Source organism: Pyrus communis, chromosome 2 (genome assembly GCF_041283825.1).
Source record: "Pyrus communis isolate YQ-2024b chromosome 2, ASM4128382v1, whole genome shotgun sequence".
Taxonomy (NCBI): domain Eukaryota; kingdom Viridiplantae; phylum Streptophyta; class Magnoliopsida; order Rosales; family Rosaceae; genus Pyrus; species Pyrus communis.
Window position 1 is genome coordinate 14102626 of NC_142566.1, and position 21875 is coordinate 14124500.

Here is a 21875-nt window from a genome sequence, read left to right on the forward strand (position 1 = left end):
TTATTTTGTTTAATTAATTAATTATAAGGGTATTTGTCTTTTTATAGACTGATTTTTTTACTAATTTGTGAAAGTGAATTAAAACCTCAATGGATGTTAGTGTTACTTATCAAACGTGACGGAATTCTGAGAAAATTGAATAAACTTTAAGGAATGTTTGTGTAATTTACCCTATTGAAGGACCAACCGGACATGCCTTCCATACATTTTCAAATTAATCAGCTTGTTTTATCTTATTATTACTATGTCACATGTCACTATGTCACGTATCGCCTCTTTTTTTATTTTTATTTTATATTTTATATACAAATACTCATAAATTAAAGTGCCCAAACAAATATAAATACATGCAATACAAAACTTTGTCATACAAATGAAACTAATGACTAAGGTAGTTAAGCAAAATATTTGCAACTAAATTAATGGACCTAAACTGTCGTACCTAAATATTGTACAATACAAAAATTTACCATACAAATGTAAATCCCCAGTGTCACGTGAAACTAGAATGGTATTTGTACAATATGGGTAATGATAGGAAGACTAAATTTATAGATACAGTTTTGGAAATTAAAGAACATGCAAGTTGATAATTAGTTTATTACTTAAACATTCATAAACATGTTTATTTCTAATGGTGACACATTTTTTAGTTTACAAATTTAATCTCCCTAACATTATCCTTGTACAATAAATATGGCGTTAATTGATTATAGATATTTCTTTTCTCTTTGAGAATTGACTTAGCATTAAAATTGCCATGTACGGGATACAATTATCTAGCATTACAACTGACAATGGGTAAGAAAAGAATGGCAAGCTTGTAAATAAAAGCAAAACCTATACATGTATGGAGATCATTGCAGACGATGTGTCTACGTGTTTTATAAGAAGGATCGAATTCAGGATTATAAAACCATTCATATTATAATCCAAAAATCATGTTGTTTAAGCCCTAATAAATTAACACCATATTAAAAGAAAAAATAAAATAAAAATAACACCATGTTCAATGGCTATGTTAAATCCATGGCTCCTTCAAAGCAACGCTTTTCATATTTCATTAGGTTTTATCCTTTCCAATCCTGAGGCCGATATATAGCTGAATGCTTCTGCTCCACATTATTATCTGGCCAGATACTAGATAAGCGCGTGTGGTAAGCAGCCATTCCAAAATTGAGGTCGGTACTTTTGGTGTTTTCTGATAAGTGTAATGCCTAGAACATCTGAGATTTGTGGAAGCAGAGCTTCTTCCTTTGATAACCACTTTGTTTTTTGTTTTTTTTTTTTTTTTTTTGTTTTTTAATTTTTTTTTTTTTTATATTTGAGATAAAAATCATAAGAGAAATGAGAGGTATAGTGGAGGATTGATGCTAGGGGATGGGAGAAATGAGAGATATAATGGAGGAATGATCGTAGGGAAAATATATGAGAGAAATAAGAGATACAGAGGATGTAGAAGAAATAAATGGAAAAAGACACACAGTTTCAAAACTAAAAACAAAAGTGTTTTATGTTGTTTTCGTTTTTATGATTTTATTTTTGTTCATTATTCTTTATTTCTTCACACCCTTGTTCTTTTCTCCAATATACTGTACCCATATCTCAAATGCAAAAGGGAAAACTAAAAACGAGATGAATATCAAACAAGTTGGATATAATCCCTTTCTTGACAAGAAGCTGGACAAACATATGAAGCTAGTGGGCAAGTAGAATTGAATCGTGGAAGGTTTAAGTTAGATGAATTGTTTTTCAGTTCAGATTCTTATCAGTCCGTATTTGTTGGTTTACTAATTTTTACCGAAAATTTGTTATTACCCCTTGAAACTATATTTTTCTATACTAAAACCGATCTCTTTTTGTTTTCTTGAATAAAGCACATTGACTCCAACTAAAGAAATTCTTTCACTAATTTTGACTTTTCAAATTATGTATTTTCCGATTGCCTAAACTACCCCTATTAATACTTGGATAGGGTTTTTGGATCAGTTACTTGCCATATCCATTTAATTAATGTTATATATTTTACAAAATAATTCATGCTATTCATTGTATATTCAATGTATTAACTATCAAATTGTTATAACGTACCGATTGAAAAATAATAATACTAATTTCATAATTTTGTGCATTAAATATATAAGTTAATTTACCTACCAACACAACAATAAACCTAAAACAACTTCGGCTAATACTCCAATCCCTAATACACAAAACAAAAGCTATATGTTCGGCGCAATACCTACAAAATAGTCTAATTTACCTATTCCATCAAACCAAAATTTAAAGAGTCTAATTTACTTTCAAAATGGTCTAATTTACCTACATGATTTATGTGCATTAGATTAAAAGTTTATTTAATTGCCTACAAGCACAAACCCACAACATTCGAGCATTATCTAATATCACTATTTTTTTAATAGGTAAATTAATTTAATAAGTAGGTAAATTAGTATAATATTTGTATGTAGGTTATTACATGATTCAAAATGAAGGTAAATAAGTACAATATTTTATAAGTAGGTAAATTAATTTGTATGTAGGTAATTACATTATTCAAACAATATTATTTCCGTACAAGATATGTCTTTTTTTAATTTGGTAAATTAATTTATATATGTTGCTAATAGTTATGAATCAAGAAAGGTAAAATATCCATATGGATTTAATTGCTCATCATAATTAGGATGAGTAATAACGTTTATTGATCAAATTAGGATTTTGTGACATAAGTTGTAAATGTATTGTAATAGTTGGTCATATATTTATCTACATGGCAGTCTATTTGAAATTTGGATTTTATTTGAATGTTTAAATTTAGATGGGTTTTTATTTGAAAAATAGGAGTTTCAAGGGGTTATATCTAAAGAACCCTAATTTTTATAACGCCCGCACTAATTTTTAGAAGCCATTTTTTCACACTTGAGATCGATGTCGGCTGCTACATATCTTTCCCTTGATTCTTCGAAACATTTTGGCCAAACTAGGACACTAAAAACTAAGAGGCTTAGAATTATTTTGTGCCAAATAATAACAAGGCGTGCTTTTTGTTTTGGTGCTGTATATTAGAAATTAAGCACATAATACAAGTATGTAAAAAAGTTGAAATGGCCTTACTCTCCACGTCGCACCGCAGGCAGCAAGTGACAGGTGGATCCAAAACACTATACTGCGTGATCACATGGTTTTCTTTTACACATTTTGATTCCAATAATGGTACAAATGCTATAAATACCCCAGCTTAATTCTGTTCAGCATATCCACCACCTAAAAACTCCTCCGGGAAGCATATGATCAATCAGTCACTTCCTAAGGAGTATCAGTATCTAGTTCAAAAAATGGCTTCTTCTAAGGCAGTTGCAACCATTGCTCTTCTGCTCTCCCTTAACCTCTTGTTTTTCACTACAGTCAGCGCAACTCGTTGCCCTTCCCCTCCCGAAAGCTCTCCACCCACAAGTTTCCCTCCTGCAAGTTCTCCTCCTGCAAGCTTTCCTCCCGAAGGCTCTCCTCCCGCAAGCTTTACTCCCGCCAGCTCTCCTCCCGCCAGCTCTCCTCCCGCCAGCTCTCCACCCGGAAGCTCTCCTCCCGCAATCTCTCCTCCTGCAAGCTCTCCTCCCGCAAGTTCTCCTCCCGCAAGCTCTCCTCCTGCAAGTTGTCCTCCCGCAAGCTCTCCTCCTTCAAGTTCTTCTCCCGCAAGCTCTCCTCCTGCAAGTTTTCCTCCCGCAAGCTCTCCTCCTTCAAGTTCTTCTCCCGCAAGCTCTCCTCCCGGAAGCTCTCCTCCCGCAAGCTCTCCTCCCGCAAGCTCTCCTCCCGCTAGCTCTCCTACCGCAAGCTCTCCTCCCGCAAGCTCTACCCCTGCAAGCTCTCCTCCTGCAAGCCCACCAGATGGAGCCTACTGCCCTCCAACAAGTTCTCCTTCCGCAAGTCCTCTATCTGAAGCCTCTTACCCTCCCGCAAGCCCTCCAGCTGAAGCCTCTTGCCCTAAGGACGTCCTTAAGCTAGGGGTATGTGGCAACTTGTTAAATGACTTGGTGAACATTGTTGTGGGGACCCCACCAAAGACCCCATGCTGTAGCCTCGTTGGTGGACTTGCCGATCTTGAAGCTGCTGTGTGCCTTTGTACTGCCATTAAGGCCAACGTTTTGGGCATCAATCTTGATGTGCCAGTCTCCTTAGGCTTGCTTTTGAATTACTGCGGCAAGTCTGTCCCGAAAGGCTTCCAATGCACCTAAGAGGCATAATCTTCTCATCTTCATGGATGCTACTGCACTAATTCCACAGCTTTGGGTTTGGTTGCATTAATATAAATTGTGCACGTTTCCTTTAAAATGTAATTGATGTGAAATGTTCCCTCCAGGAAATAAAATTAAGAGAGGAAAGGGTTTGAAACTATTACAATAATTTAGGGAATTGGGGGAGTTTTGAACCCAAGATGCATGGGTAGAAACTCAACACCTATCCTTTAGGATATTGGACCACGGAACATTCTTATATGTTTCTTGTATTTCCCTTTAAATTAAAAACTTATTATCTTTTTAGTCTTTGAGCATTGGTGGTTTTGTATTTATGTTTTTATTATTATTTACAAAATGATAACATTAGTTGGTTAAATTGTTAAATGTTAGATGGGAGGGAGATTGGTTGGGGTCGAACTTGCATCAGAGTACATAAACATTTATTTCCTTTTGCCATTGCGAAAAAGCGCCATGCTGGTGGTTTTGTATTATTGATTATTCAGATATATATTTCTCCTCATTTCAACAACTAATAAAGAAAAAAGTTAATATGGTGCTTGAAATATGTGATCTAAAATCAAATATAATAACATTAAACAGTATTCGACAAAATAAGTCTGGCAAAGAACATTTTCATTTAGCGAAATGACTTTTGCTCACTTTTACCTCTGTTTATTTATATCCCTTAATTTTTATTTTTTAATACAAAGATCAGATTTAAACCAAGTGTGCATGGGAAAAGAAATGACATGTGAAAGTCATTCCCTCCGTTTATATACCGTAGTAGAATTACCACTCGGTGAAAAGCGTGAGCCTGCCTTCCGTACATGAGTCATTTTAAATAAACTTTTGGCTAGGTCTATCATGCATGTAAAATTACACAGCTAGCTGAATCTGGTTTATTTCGAGAACAAATTAACAAAAAGTATGAATAAGTATTGAGTACATGTAATACAGTGATTCATTCAGATCTAGGTAGAGATCGATGAGTTCTTTTTAAGCACAGACAAAGCCTTGTGGCACATTCCCGCGACATGCATTAACAAACAAACTGAGAGCAACAAGAACATCGAGCTTGATAATTCCTAAGACATTAGTCTTAATATAGCAGTGCAGAGACACAATGCAGCTCAAGACCTGCGAGACCCAAACCAAGTCCCACAAACACCAAACTTAAGGGCATCTCTCGGGCATTTGGCTTGCTCCTTTAGAATAGAAGGAGGCGAGGAAGGACTTGCAGGAGGGCATGGAACCTTAACAGAGGAAACAAGGGACAAAAATACGAAGTTGAAGAGAATGAAAAAAGCAACTTCCTTGGAACCCCTAAAGTCGATTACCGCTGTCACTCTTCCAATTACAATTTGGAGTTAGCAGTCACGTGCCGCTAGGTAAATATTTGTAGAAATATGAAAGGAAAAATTAGTTCCAATTCATAGCTACTAATGTTCATTTACTAAGACCTTATTAATTAATTTTTAGATTTTTAATCGAAGTTCTTAGCATTAATATCTTAATGAACTTACATACAAGTTACATAATTTTTAAAATGAAAATTAGTAATTGATTTAAAGTTTTAATACTCACACCCTTATTAAACTCCTAATTAATTTTCAACTCAAAACATTTCCAAAATAGAAAAATAAATTAGTATAAGTTTGTGCCCATTAATTTTTTTATAAAAACATTTTTAATTTTTAATCTTATATAAATGTGCCCATTTATATAGTTCTTGTAATTTTTTTTTAATCTTAAATATACCCATTGTTAAATGATACATAATATGCCAATTTTTTTAGATATACCAATTTGTTATATGAAAAATATGTCATTTTTAATATAAAATGTACCTATTGTTTAATATAAAATTCATTTAGTTTTTGTCTAATTCGTTTTTTAAACTTATATGGGTACAATCTATTTCGTCATTTTGAGAATGTATCCATGTCAAGTTTATTCGGAGAAATTTAAAAATGTTATTAAACCTAATTAAACCTTTTTTTTTTTTTTGTGGTGTGGTTTTGAAAAATGTATCATGTTTTGGTACAAATATATTTTTAGTTAATTTTGATGAATGTACCCAGGGGAAAATCTAACCTGGGTGGTTCTGGGACAAGCCAGAAGCTCGGATAAAGTGCTATGAGAACCTCCGAGGCATAGCCGGCGTTGAGGCGGAGTCATTGGTTTCTTGGCACAGGGTCCTAAAATAGTTTTCTATCTAATCGGGTAACATATGAAATAATATTATACACACACACACACACACACGAAAAAGGATCCTCGCTGGATCCTTTTCCTGGGGATCCTAAGGATCCCATGATCGTGACGTTCATCATACATCGTGTGATCAAAAATCATTTCAAAATTTAAAATTTAAAATTAAATATAAATAGTACCCAACAAAAACTAACCGCATAATGTATGATGAATGATCACGATCATGGGATCCTAGGATCCCTAAGAAAAGGATCCGACAAGCCAGAAGCTACAAGCTAGAAGCTAATCAAAGGCAAATATATATATATATATGCTAGTGGGCCCACAAGCCAGAAGCTACAAGCCTACATAAGCAAGGGATCAATAAATCATGTCCATTCATCATATATCGTGCGGTCAGTTTTCGTTAAGTACTATTTATATTAAATTTTAAATGATTTCTGACCGCATAATGTACAATGAATGGACATGATTAATTGATCTCCCCGAATCTCCACAAAGAGGATCCGAAGAGTATCCTTTTCCTACATAAACCACCAAAACCTAATTCATAATTTCATGTCATTGAAGAAAATTTTCCAAATCACGAAGACAACTAAAGTAATTAGAGTGGTGCAGACTTTGATTAAAGTAAGATATTTACTAGTTCAAGTATATTAAGTTGGAATTGGAAGATTTAGGTATTTTTTATTAATATTGAATTTTTTTTTGTACATTTAGGGCAAAACTCATAAAAATTAATCAAGTAATCATCATAGCAAGAGGAGAGTAAAAAAAAAAAAAAAAAAAAACCCACTAGATGCACGTGTATTGCGAACTATCAGGTTTTATTGTTCATACTTAGTCTAATTTAATTGTGATCTAGTTTGAGATATAAAAGATGGTACTAACTAGAAAATATTCATTTGGGTACACCAAAGAAAAATAAAGTCGAACAACAGACTTAGTCTCAAAAACGAGCTATTGATAAATTTTTTGTTAAAGAAAAAGAACCACAAAGTTCAATTTTTAATTTCTCTTAAAAAGGGCATTTTTATAAATTTCGCACTGGGCTCTTGAAATGTCAGAGACAGCCATGACAACCATTCAAGTCTGGACACAAGGTGGATGAGAAGAGGAGCGGGGCTGTAGAGTTTTATGGTATTCTACAAATCTAAAGGAGAAAGAAGAAGACGACTGTTTTACATTTAAGTAAAATGGTGTGTTTGACATAGTTTGAAAACATTCCTTGGTAAAATGGTGCACATTTGGTACACTATCCTTTAGATATAGTTTTCACAATTTTTTATTAAAAAAACAAAAATGGATCAAATTTCAAAGAGAGTTAGAATTTTCCAATTTACTCTCTTCTAAAAGCTGGTGAAGATTATTCTTCATTAACGGTGGCCTTCCCGTTTCACCCTTTGTTTTCTTCATGTTTTGGGGTTTTTTTTCCAGGTTGTACAGTGATTTGCCGCTTTTTCCCTCTTCTTGCTTTTGTTCCCGCCTGTTGGTGATGCTAGAAACATGTTTTGGTTACTTTTGGTTTACACTGTGCCACTCCATTTGGCTTTTCAGCTCTTCTCTTTTATTTTTCTTTTCTTTCCCGCAAGTTTTCTCTCTTATTTCTCTTTCTTTTTGGTTTCGACTTCTGCGTGTTCTCCCCTTTCTGTAGTGCTACTTGCAAATCTGTGTTTGTAAGCTCTTCTCTTTTATTTTTCTTTTCTTTCCCACACATTTGCTATCTTATTTCCCTATCCTTTTGCTTTCGACTTCTGCTTTTTCTCCTCTTTTTGTATTGCTGCTTGCAAATTTGGGTTTGCAAGTTTGGTCCTCAATATGGGTTTGTAAGTTTGGTCCTCATTTTTGTTGTGCTTTTTGCCTTTGATTTTTCTTTTGCTTTTGAGCTTTTGTTTTTTCCCTGAAACTGCGATGTTGTTTTGCCGTCTATGATGTTCTTTTGTTGGAGCATGCAATTTTAATTTGTTTTTTTTTTTAAGAAACAGGTTCTATCTTAAGGGTTTGTGATTGGAGTTCTTGCTTTCTTTTTTCAGGTATTAAGTTTTTTTACCTTTTCCTTTTATCAATTTATCTGGGTGTTATATCATGCATTTTAGTGTTCAGTTGAATTTATGTATTTTTTTTTTTGGCTGGTTGGTTTTACTCCTGTTTAGAAACTGTACTATGGTATCTGTTAATATATCACACTATATAAGTCTAATATTATATCAAGTGTTGTTATTAAAGTGGTGATGGTGATGCTTCTGTTAATGTGGACTTTGTATTATTAAAAGTGGTGATGGTGATGTTTCTGTTTATTGCTGCTTGCAAATCTGGGTTTGTAAGTTTGGTCTTCAATCTGGGTTTGTAAGTTGGTCCTCATTTGTGTTGTGCTTTTTGCCTTTGATTTTGTTTTGCTTTTGAGCTTTTGGTTTTTCCCTGGAACTGTCATGTTATTTTGCCGTCTATGATGTTCTTTCATTGGAGCATGCAGTTTTAATATTTTTTTTTTTGGGAAACATGTTTTGCCTTGAGGATTTGTGGTTGGAGTTCTTGGTTTCTTTTGTTAGGTATTAATTTTTTTTACTTTTTCCTTTTATCAATTTATCTGGGTGTTATATCATGCGTTTTAGTGTTCAGTTGGATTTATGTTTTTTTTTTTGCTGGTTGGTTTTGCTTCTGTTTAGAAATTATACTACGGTATCTATTAATATATCACACTATAAGTCTAATATATACTATATAAAGTGTTGTTATTAAAGTGGTGATAGTGATGCTTCTGTTAATATGGACTCTGTATTATTAAAAGTGGTGATGGTGATGTTTCTGTTTATAACCAAATAAGAACACCATTAAATTAATGGCTTTTCCTGTTGCAATTTAACAGCTACTTTCATTCGAATGAATGACTGTTCGCTATCGATTTTGAAATCACCATGACTAATCTACAGTTGTTTTCATATTGATCGACCATATTGAACCTTATGATTTGGATTTCACTTGGCTGTGAATATCAACCATAATTCAGAGTAAAAAACATAAGGTTTCTTTGGTAAATCAATTCTAGTTTAGATTTCACTAGGTTGTGAATTTAACAACTACTTTTATTCAAATGAATGGCTGTTTGCTATCCATTTTGAAATCACTGTGACTAATCTACACCTACTTTCATATTGGTTCACTGTATTGATTCACCAAAGAAATCTTATCATTTAGATTTCACTAAGTTGTGGATATCAACCATAATTTAGAGTAAAAAATATAAGGTTTCTTTGGTAAATCAATTATGATTTAGATTTGACTAGGTTGTCAATTTAACAGCAGCTACTTTCATTCAAATGAATGGATGTTCGCTACCCATTTTGAAATCACCATGACTAATCTACACCTACTTTCATATTGATTCACCGAAGAAACCTTATGATTTACATTTCACTAGGCTGTAAATATCAACCATAACACACAGTAAAAAACATAACGTTTCTTTGGTAAATCACTTATGGTTTAGATTTCACTAATGTGAATATTTACATTTGCAAGTGGTGTTGACCTTTGGTTTTTTTCCAAGCTATTTAGCTTGCTATTGCTATATGGCATGTAGGTTTTTTAGTTGGTTCTCTGACTATATTATTATGGTGGTTAAATTTGGTGTGGTGTAAACTAAAGTTTCTGGATAGAACTAGGAACAGCTGATGTTCGTTGTTCCCTTAGATGGAGTCATGCATTAGTTTAGCTTACGAGTCATAAATTTTTAATTATAAATTGTTTGTTAGTTAGCTTGAATCAGAGCTTATATGATTTAATATCCTTTGCCAATTTGTTGATAAAGTCTGAAAATACTCTTTATCTTCGTTTTAATGACATGAATGAATTCCATTTAATAATTAAATAGTGTTGTTATTTGGTTATAGGAAAAACTAAAGTGTTTCCTTTATCTCTCCAGTTCTTAATTGTATCAATATGTTGGTGTAGTTGTTTAATATCATATATTATTACATGCTCTCATCATATTAGATGTGTAGAGTTTTCTTTCTTTTTTTTTTTTGCACAAAGTGATGGTTTTGTCAGTCCATCACTAATAAATTCTTTTTCTTTTTTTGCAAACAGTGATAGTTTTTGTAAGAATTGCAGAAAACTTAAAGATGAAGAAAGAAGAAAGAACGCAGAAGAAAGAAGAAGAAATGAGAGAGAGAGAGAGAGTCAGGAGAGAAAACAGATTTAGAGAGAAGAAAAGACTTGTTATTTTTCACACTCTTTACAGTTTACAAAACTCTGTTATATGTAGTTACAACACCTTCTTACTAAGCTAAGGACTAACTGCTATCTAACTACCTTATAACAAACTATATAGAATCTTGACAAGTGTCATTCATTTCTGCCATAGATTTATCTTTCACTTGGAGGTTGGTTTTTCTTGCTTCACTATTCTTACATCCCCCCTCAAGCTCATGCGTGTAGGAGCTTAGCATGAGATTGCCACAATGCAACTGAAACAATGGCGCAGACAAACCCTTAGTCAAAATGTCAACGGACTGATCAGATGAAGAAACATGTTGAATTTGGAGATCTCCTCATGTGACTCGTTTTCGCACAAAGTGGTAATCGATTTCAATGTGTTTGGACTTAGCATGAAACACTGGATTGGTGGATAGAGCGATGGCAGAAACATTGTCACAATGTATCATGGGAGGCAAGGGCAAAGGAATGTGAAGATCACAGAACAATTGGCGTATCCAGGCAAGCTCAGCTACAGTGATGGCAAGAGCTCGATATTCAGCCTCTGTGGAAGACCGAGAAACAGTATGTTGCTTATTTGAAGCCCAAGAAATTGGATTGGAACCAAGAAACACAATGAAACCAGATGTAGATCTTCGATCGTTGGGGTCGCCAGCCCAATCTGCATCACTATAGGATTGCAGATAGAGTGGTCCTGATTGAAATCGAATACCATTCCCCGAAGTGCCTTTGAGATATCGAATGATTCGTTTGACTGCAATTACATGGGATTCCATAGGATTGTGCATAAATTGGCAAGCTTGATTAACTGAAAACACGATATCAGGTCGAGTAAACGTGAGGTATTGCAGTGCACCTACAATACTTCGATACTGGTCAGGACTGTGATAAGGTTTCCCATCATCTTTGATCAGTCTGTGATAGGGAAGACAAGGAGTAGCACAGGGTTTACAATCTTGAATGTCAACCTTGTCAATCAACTCCTTTGTGTATTTGGATTGAGACACAAAGAGACCATCAGAAGTGTATTGAATCTGAAGCCCTAAGAAATAGTTGAGAACTCACAAATCCTTCATATCAAATTCCATAGTTAGAGCTGTAATAACATTGGAAACCAACTGGGAATCACTCCCTGTGAGAATCACATCATCCACATAAAGCAAGAGAACAATCGTGCCCTCTGATGTATGTTTAACAAACAAAGAAGGATCGGCTGAAGACTGTCGAAACCCCAATCCAGGCAAAAAACTTGTAAACCGTTCATTCCAGGCTCAAGGGGCCTGTTTTAGACCATATAGAGATTTTTGAAGCTTGCATACATAAGTGGAGGGATGACTAGAACTTTGAAAGCCTTGAGGTTGTTCCATATACACCTCTTCATTGAGTAAACCATGTAAGAATGCGTTTTTAACATCCAGTTGTCGAAGAGGCCAATGAAACTGTGATGCCAATGCTAGGATTAAACGAATGGTTGTAGGTTTAACCACTGGACTGAACGTTTCACCATAATCAATGCCTTCCTCCTGACTGTACCCCTTTGCAACAAGCCTGGCTTTGTATCGGGAAATGGAACCATCTGCATTCCTTTTGATTCTGTACACCCATTTACAGCCAACAAGATTTTTATGGGGTGGAAGAGGAACAAGAGACCATGTTTGTTGAGAATGTAAAGCAGCAATTTCCTCTTGCATAGCAGACTGCCACTCTTTCATTTTTGCAGCTGCTTTGAATGTTTTGGGTTCTAGAAGTGATGAGGGGAGAGCCACGGATGCAGAATAAGCCTTTCTTTTGACAATGACACTTTTGGAACGAGTCTGCATTGGATGCAGATTCATATGGATGGGAAGATCAACAATTAGATGGCCTTGTTGGAAATCAAGATCAGCAGGGATAGGGAACTGTGTAACAGCATGAGGGCTAGATGCTATGGGTGAAGAGGGTAACAGTGACATGGAATTATGCAGTGAAGATGGTTGAATAGATTCTGAAGCTGTACATGATTGTGGTTGAAAACTCTGAGGTTGTAGATGCAGACAAGGAATCTGTGGCACTAGATGAAATTGGACTCAAGAACTCTGTGGCTTGAGATGAAGATGAGATGATGTTAATGTGACATGATTATGCAATGAAACTGATGGTATGAATGGTGCAGATGAATGAAGTAATGACTTGGATGTGGATGAAGGCATCGGAGATAGAGCAGATGATGTGGTGGAGTATGGAAATTGTGTTTCATCAAAGAGAACATGTCTAGAAATATAGATTTTGTTTGTGATCCCATCTAGACAGATAAAACCTTTGTAGTTGGCTGGATATCCCAAAAATGTACAGGTTGTGGTTTTGGGTTGGAGTTTGGAGTTGTTATAAGGTTTTAAGATAGGGTAACAAGCACACCCAAATACTTTGAGGTGTGTAAGAGGTGGAGAGTGACCAAATAATAACTGGTAAGGAGATTGCATTTGTAAGGAAATATAAAGCATTCTATTTATCAGATAAATGGCTGTGGAACAAGCAAAGAACCAGAATTTGGAAGGAAGTGTAGCTGTTTGCAATAAGGTGATGGCAGTTTCCAAAATATGTCTGTGCTTCCTTTCTGCCAATCCATTTTGCTCTGGAGTGTATGGGCAAGATTTTTTATGCAAACTGCCTTTGGTTGTGAGAAAATGTTGAAATTGATGACTTATGAATTCACCACCACAATCACTTTGGAAGATTTTAATATGTGCAGAAAACTGGGTATGTAAGTAGGCATGAAACTTAACAAAGATTTGAAAAACTTCTGCTTTATTTCATAATGGAAAAATCCATGTGTATCGAGTACATTCATCCACAAAACTAACATAGTACCTATACCCTTCAAATGACAGCACAGGGGCAGGTCCCCATACATCACTATGAATAACCTCTAATGGAGTTATAGACTTAGTTGCAGGAAAAGAAAAAGACAACTTTGTAAATTTGCCTTCCAAACAAGGAGTACAAATGCTGTGACAGGTATGTGTGAATGCAGAAGGATTGATGTGTTGGAGCATTGCAGAGGTGACTTTATTAGAGGGATGCCCTAATCGTTGATGCCATAAGCTTGTAGTAACTGGTTTGGCTAGATAACATGCATGTAATGTGGATGATGCAGGTGATTTCTGCTGTAGAGACTTAAACGGGATGGGGTAATAGCCAGCTTTACACAGCCCCTTGAGAAGAATTTTCCCTGTGATTTTGTCCTGAACCCAAAAGGAAACATCATCACATATGAATCTACACTTGTTATCCTTGCAGAGTTGATATATAGATAATAAGTGTTGTGAAAGTTTAGGAACGTGCAAAACATTGTTCAGTGTAAAGATGTGGTGAGAAGCTTGCAGTGTAGATGTACCAATATTAGAAATTGTCAAACCTGCACCACTGGCAGTGGTTATTGTATCTGTGCCTTGGTAATGAGTAGCCATGTCAAGATTCGCAAGCTCTGAAGTCATATGAGATGTGGCACCAGTATTCGCAACCCAGAACTGTTCAGATGATGAAAAAGGATTGTGACTTGCTTGCATCGCAGTGAGATTAACTGAGGGTGGTCTCCTTTGATATGCAAAGTTGTTTCTGTGATAACATTGAGTAGCAGAGTGTCCAAACTTCCAACAAATTTGACATTGAATAGCTGCTCCATGTCCAGCAGTTGATGTATTATGCCTTTGAAAACAATCTGCAGCCACATGACCTTTTTTGTTACAGATTTGACAAGTGGGAATCGCATTTGGATGATCATGACAGGTGTGTTGAAAAGCTTTTGGGGCGCCAAGAATTTCAGGACTAGAATTGTATGATAGAGAGTGAAATCGGGGACCATTGTTATACTGAAATCTGCCTTTTCCTTTACCTCTGTAATGTGTCCCCTTGTATCCCCCAGAAGACATTGTATTGCCATAACTGCCATTAATATTTTCAGAGCCATTTGAAGAAGATGACCCTTGTCCAGAGTGAAATCCATTAGAAGTAGATCTGCCATTAAAACTGTAGTCTTGGCTTGAACTGTGATCAAGACTAAGAGCTTTGCCTTTTTCAGATTGAGTGCTTGCAACCATTGCAGTTCCAAAAGCCAAGGAAGATTCACAAGACTGTCCAATTATAGCTTCTTCTGCAAGAAGCTGTGATCGAAATTCTTTCAGAGAAATCTCATTCTCTCTGCCTTTAATAACACACCGAAATGTATTATAATCAGCAGACAACCCTTTTAGAGCAAGGATGATTATGTCATCATCATCAAATCGAACACCAGCTGCAGCAAGATGATCTCTGGCATCTTTGATCCTTTGCAGATAGACAGACACTAAATCAGACCCTTTATGTATGTTCTGAAGCTCTGTTTTCATCTGAAAAATGGTTGTCTTTGTAACTGTAGAAAACCTTTCTTTGAGATTTGTCCACATTACATGCCAAGCACACAAGAGATCGCAGTGGATGACAATGTAGCTATGAGAAGCTGCATAAGAGCCCGATCATGCATTTTCCACACCTGATAGGCATCAGTTTCAACCCCTTCAATATTCGCTTCATCAAGAAACCTTGGTGGACATTGCTTGGACCCATCAACAAACCCAAGAATTCCATGACTGTCAAGCAGAAGATTGATCTGAAAACTCCATACAAGATAGTTTGAATCATCCAATTTGACTGTAACAGAAGACGACACGGTAGAGATGAGACTTGTAATGGGTGATTGCACAATATGCAATTGCGCTGCAGTAACCATTGGTGAAACAACAAGAGAGTACTTGACTTCGAAATTTTATCGAACAGTTGGTGGGCAACTGTATAGGAAACGAGGATCTTGAGTATCGGGACTTTGATGAGCCCAGAAATCTCAGAAAATTTACAAATCAGAGGATTGAGAGAAAGAAATATATGTATTAGATAGTATGCGGAAGCTTTGGATTCACCTTCAGCGATGATACGATGTAAGAATTGCAGAAAACTTAAAGATGAAGAAAGAAGAAAGAAAGCGGAAGAAAGAAGAAGAAATGAGAGAGAGAGAGTCAGGAGAGAAAACAGATTTAGAGAGAAGAAAAGACTTGTTATTTTTCACACTCTTTACAGTTTACAAAACTCTGTTATATGTAGTTACAACACCTTCTTACTAAGCTAAGGACTAACTGCTATCTAACTACCTTATAACAAACTATATAGGATCTTGACAAGTGTCATTCATTTCTGCCATAGATTTATCTTTCACTTGGAGGTTGGTTTTTCTTGCTTCACTATTCTTACAGTTTTTGGCAAGTATTTAGATATGATGATTTTCAAGTTTTTGTTTCTTGTAGGGATTTATTTGTAATACAACGTTTGCATTTGTATGTTTCGTTTTGTTAACTAGGTTATGGAGTTCTAGAAAGGCCTATTTAATGTTTATTATTTGTTGCATCAAAATCATCTCAACGCTTAATGAAATTTGATAGGATCCACAAACAATAAATTTTTAGTCTAATTCTATTAATCAAAAGAGACCGACAACTGATTTAGTGACTGTGTGTGTTTTGATTTGACTATATTATTGGATAACTGTTCTCGCTCAAAATTAGATTTTAATTATAATTTCTCTATCTGTTTATAATATTGATAAAAATGGATATTATAGTGTGGCTGGTATTTTAAACTTTTTTTCTACACCGTTTATAAGTTTATAAAATTTGTATTTCATTTGTATAGATTAAATGGAAGACGAATGTCCAATTCTGCTTGATCAATTGGTGGCATATAAAAAGGTTGCCAAAATTAAAGTACATGTTTGTAGGATATGGAGACCGAAGTATCCAGGCATAGGTGACAAATATACAGGCCTGCACTGTATATTGGTTGATGAAAAGGTTTGCGATAATTTTTTTTGTGAAATTACTTTATAGACATTTGATCTTCTATGTTAAGAATGAATTATTTGCTTTAAAGCATATGATATAGTTTTTATACTTTCTCTACTAAACATTGTGTACAATTTATTTCTAAACTTTTTATTCTCCAATTTTATGTTGTCAAATCATACATTTGTTTTGGCATTTACTTTATGTACTGCACAGTTTTTTTTTTTTTTTACATGTAGTTACAGTTGTTTATTTACTGTTGCTATTTACTATCCATGTTGCTGTTTAATATTTGTCATCTATGCATCATTCCATGTTATTTCAACTATAAAAGTTAGAACAATTTGCTTATCCATAGTGTTCTTAATGTTTTTTTTTCTTATTTTTTTTATCTCTCTTATTGTCAAGCAACAAGCTATCGAAGCATCTTCTAATGAAATGGATTATGAAATAATAGTTCCAAAGATTGAAGCGGGTGCTTGCTATGAAATCATGAATTTTCAGACTAACAATGCAAGGGCTCAGTATAGACTTGTTCCGCATGACACCTACATCATATTCACTTCCAAGACAATTTTTAAGAAGTTGGCATGTGTCTTTCCGCTTATTCCACAACATAAATTTTTCTTGCAAGATTATAACAGATTGTATCCTCAGTTAAACAAGCTTGGTGTCTTGACAAATAAACATTACATAAATAAGCATGTCAATATGTGTTAGTGCTTATTTTATTCAATGTTTTCCTATGAACTTAACAATTCGGGGTTTTTTTTTTTTCCCGAATTTGAAGATGTTATTGGCCACCTAATTGCAGTCCAACCTTTAGAATTGATCACAAATGTGATTTGGTTATACAAAACATCAGGTCATTTCGTGTCCATAATAAAATTTAGAAGTTTTTTACCTTCAAATCCATCTTAATAGTCTAATAGTCATATTCTTCTATTAAAAATAGTTTCAAGAATTTTAAATACAAAGTTAAGATTTTTGTGACTTTTAAATTTTTTTTCCTTCAAATCCATCTTAATAGTCTAATAGTCATATTCTTCTATTAAAAATAGTTTCAAGAATTTTAAATACAAAGCTAAGATTTTTGTGACTTATAAATTTTTTTTCGTTTTTGGCTTTTGTTGTTTTACAGAAATGAAGAGGGTAAGATTACACTATGGTCAGATGTTGCACATGCCTTTTACACTATGGCCAGATGTTGCACATGCTTTTCTGCTATCTCATTAGTACAACTGTTCCAACCAATCATTGTTATTTTTACAAGCCTGAGGGTTAAACTGTTTGCAGGTATTTACTTTAATAAAAAAAAATCTTTTTGTTTTTTTTTTCTTTCTAGTCTGTTTAGCTATTAAATTGGCTTTTGTTGTGACATCCCGTCCCGGAAATATCGAAACGTACGTGTGAAATTTACAATTTTGCCCCTAGTGCGTTTTTCGTCACGTTTTTTGTTGCTTTGTGTGTTGTGGCATGTGTTGGGCCACACACACACCTGCACATTCACTGTCTCTCTCTATCCTTTCTCTGTCTCTGTCTCTCATCTCTCTCTCTCTCCCTTCCTGTTCTCACCATACGTACAGACAAACCCTAAAACCCCTCAAACCTTAGTAGATCGAGGGAACCAAGTACACCATCAAGCTCGTGAGGCTGAGAGGAGTCCAGTGGTACTATTTTCAGGTAAGAAAACTACCATTTTCACGTCGATTCGAATTGGTCCGAATTGTGTACTGTTCATGCAAGATTAATCTAGTTAGTTTTTGGACTTTTGAAGCCTGTAGATGTGTTGGTGAGGTCCCAAGGAGCTTGGGAGTGCATCGTTGGACGGATTTGGACGTCGGAACCAAGAACTGTAAGTTTGGCCGAATTTTCATGTTTTTTGAAAAGTTTGTTTCCGTTGTTTTTAGGCCCTAAAACTTGTCCAACGTGGTAGAGTATGTTTAGGGCTTCATTTTGGTATAAATTACGTGAAAATTGGATGAAAAACGAAGGAGAATAGTGAGTTTAAACTTTTCCCAGTTTTCCGGTGACCGGAGTCCGGCGAGGGTAGGCCGGAGAAGAAACTGGAATATTTCGTTAAGTTTAACAGAATATTCCTAACGGCAGTAACGGTATCCAGTTAAGTTTAACGGAATATTCTGGAATTTTAACGGAATATTCCTGACGGCGTCAGTTGACACCGTCAGTGTGCATGGCACGTGGCCGCGCGTGGGGGCGCGTAGGTCCGTGCCTATTTTGGCGCGTGGGGGCGCGTGAGGGGTCCAAAAATTATTTTAAAAATATGGTTGTGATCCTGAGGTTGTGTAGAGCACGTTGGTATATTCAATTGTCCATTTTGAGCAATGTATGAGAAGTTATTACGAGGAATTGGTTATGTGCTTTAAAGTTAACGTTTTTATAGTTATTTCGCATATAGGTGACACGTAGCCCGAGGACGAGCGTGGTCACTCGAGGCAGGGGGGCTACGACCCTTCCACGTACCAGTGAGTGTGCTTTTGTTTTCCGTATATACCTATATACAGTTATATTCCCAGAAATTATTTAAAAAGGGTTATTTACGTTATGCCATGCACCATATTATGATTGATTATGCATTATCACATGCATTAGTAGTGACATATATATATATATATATATATATATATATATATGCATATTGGGTGCTGTGGACACACAGGTAAGTGCCAGGTAAGTGGTATTCACATTTACATTCAGCAGTAGTTTGAGATGATTAGAGAGCTCATAACCTGCACCCCCGGTGTTAGTGCTCCCGCCCGTGGCCAGGGCACAGTCCTTCACGTGATGTTCACCTCCCGCACCTTATGCTCACCTTGGATTCAAGGTAGGTGCACAGTCCTGTCGTACAGACCACTTTAGGTGGTTCCGACTCGTAGGTGACCCGCGATTATTCGCCCAGTCTTCACGTGATCGTAGCACTTGTTTACACACAGGCCTGTCGTACAGACCACTTTAGGTGGTTCCGACTCGTGGGCAAGTTCAGATATTGAGATTGAGATTTGAGCTCTAGATGCAGCCGTACAGGTCACGTTAGGTGACTCCGGCTGCCAGATTATATGATATTGACATGTTTATACCTGGGCACTTGCATATTATGATGAGATTTCGGCATGGCATATTATCAAGCATGATTGATATACCCTTGAGCATGTTTGGCATATTTATACATAGGTATATATGTTTATTTTCTGGGAAGTATATATGATATACCCTTGAGCATGTTCAAGAGAAGGTATGTACCCCCTGAGTACATTGACCGTAAGAAACAAGAGTTTACTGAACTGAGACAGCGGAAGATGTCGGCGAATGAGTACTACCGCAAGTTTACGGACCTGTCTCGTTACCATCCTGATGTCGCTGGTAATCCGGCGGGGATGCTTCGTCTTTTCCGTTTGGGCACTAGGAAGAAGTGGCGTTCTATGGCGACTACTGTCCACAGCGAGACTTACCAGGACTTCTATGAGATACTGTTGAGGATCGAGGACTCTGAGAATATGTCGAGCGACACTGATGAAGAGAAGGACGGCAACCAGAAGAAAGATGATAAAGGTAAGGGTCAGGCATCGCTCGGACCCCGTCAAGAGGGGTGGTGCTAGCTCGAGTTCTTCGAGTGGTGGCTTCAGTGCCACTGGACAGGGTCGTGGAGGTAGATTTTCTGGTGGCGCTAGAGGCCAGAGGCAGGGCGATGGTGGTCGAGGCAGAGCCCCTGTTTGCCGTAGATGTAACAACCGGCATTTCGGCGAGTGTAGACGTGGTAGCAGTGGTTGCTTCACGTGTGGACAGATGGGACATAGAGTGGCGAATTGTCCCTAAGGTCAGCAGCAACAAAAACCGCAGCAGACCTTTATGCCACCACCTGCACCACTCCAGCAGATCCAAGGTCCTAGTAGCTACGGCTAGACGGGTCGAGGTGGTGCTTACCACTATCAGGGTGATGCTGTCCCTTATGCTCCGGGGCAGTATCAGTACCCCCAGGATCCCTATTCCCAGGGTGGCTATCCTCAGTATTCGGGCGGCTATATGCCGTATCCTCCAGCTCCAGCGAGTGGTTCTCAGTGGTACCAGGGAGGACAGTACCAGCAGGGTGAGATTGCCACTAGCAGTGCAGGGTCTTCGACACAGTCGGGTCAGCCCAGTCAGGGGCGTGGTGCTCAGGGACGCGGTGTTCGGGCGAGCGGAAGCCGCGGCGGACGTCAGCAGGGACAGGGGCGTCTTCACAATATTTCTCTGCAGGACGCTCAGAACAACCCAGACTTGATTATGGGTACGTTGAACATTCTTGGTTGTTTTGCTAGAGTCTTAATTGATTGTGGAGCTACACATTCCGTAATTTCTCACACATTTGCTCAAGTAACGCAACCTCGCCCCACACCTCTAGGATACGATTTAGAGTTCGCTATGCCTAGAGGAGAGAGATGTGTTGTAGATTGTGTGTACCCAGGATGTCCAGTGATCGTAGAGGGTGTTGCTTTGTCAGCCGATCTTATCCCGTTAGATATTGTGGATTTTGATGTGATTTTGGGCACGGATTGGTTGCATTTCTATCGTGCCAACATTGACTGTTACGGGAAAGTAGTTACATTTCACCGACCTGGACTACCTGTGGTTACTTTCGTGGGTAAGCAGAGTGGGGTGAGACACGGCGTTATTTCGGCGCTGCGAGCGAAAAAGTTGTTATCTAAAGGTTGTCAGGGTTATCTAGCTCATGTGGTGTTAGATGAGGCTGTTCCTAACAGAGTTGAGGATGTGAGAGTGGTCAGACACTTTCCTGATGTATTTCCCGAGGATTTACCTGGTTTACCCCCAGATCGAGACGTGGAGTTCACCATTGAGTTGCTTCCAGGTACTAATCCTATTTCTTTAACTCCTTATCGTATGGCTCCCGCGGAGTTAAGGGAATTGAAAGTTCAGCTGCAGGAGTTAGTGGATAAGGGATTTATTCAGCCTAGTACTTCGCCTTGGGGCGCTTCAATGTTGTTTGTGAGGAAGAAGGATGGAACTTTAAGGCTGTGCATCGACTACAGGCAACTGAATCGGGTAACGATTAAAAACCGTTATCCATTGCCTCGTATCGATGATTTGTTTGATCAGCTGAGAGGTGCTTGTGTGTTTTCCAAAATAGACTTGAGGTCTGGTTACTATCAGCTGAAGATCAGTAGGGATGATGTCCCTAAGACGGCATTCAGGACTCGTTATGGGCATTACGAGTTTCTGGTTATGCCATTTGGGTTGACGAATGCACCAGCTGCCTTCATGGATTTGATGAACCGGGTGTTCCAGCCTTACCTGGATAGATTTGTTATTGTCTTCATTGACGATATTCTGGTGTATTCTAAGTCCAAAG

The 21875-nt window shown here is 36.9% G+C and overlaps 1 protein-coding gene and 2 pseudogenes across 1 annotated transcript; 1 reads left to right on the forward strand and 2 right to left on the reverse strand.

Moving 5' to 3' along the window:
• The first annotated feature begins 1273 nt into the window (after positions 1-1273).
• On the forward strand, positions 1274-4538 carry LOC137748695 (uncharacterized). The gene has a single exon (XM_068488872.2). The coding sequence runs from the start codon at positions 3291-3293 to the stop codon at positions 4230-4232; it is 942 nt and encodes a 313-aa protein (XP_068344973.2). The 5' UTR covers positions 1274-3290; the 3' UTR covers positions 4233-4538.
• A 693-nt stretch (positions 4539-5231) lies between these two features.
• Positions 5232-6413, reverse strand: LOC148698607 (putative lipid-binding protein At4g00165 pseudogene; annotated as a pseudogene).
• Positions 6414-13844: 7431 nt separating this feature from the next.
• On the reverse strand, positions 13845-15408 carry LOC148698608 (uncharacterized; annotated as a pseudogene).
• Between the last annotated feature and the right edge of the window lie 6467 nt (positions 15409-21875).

Coding starts and splice junctions, on each gene's coding strand:
- LOC137748695 (XM_068488872.2), top strand. CDS start 3,291: ATGATCAATCAGTCACTTCCTAAGGAGTATCAGTATCTAGTTCAAAAA.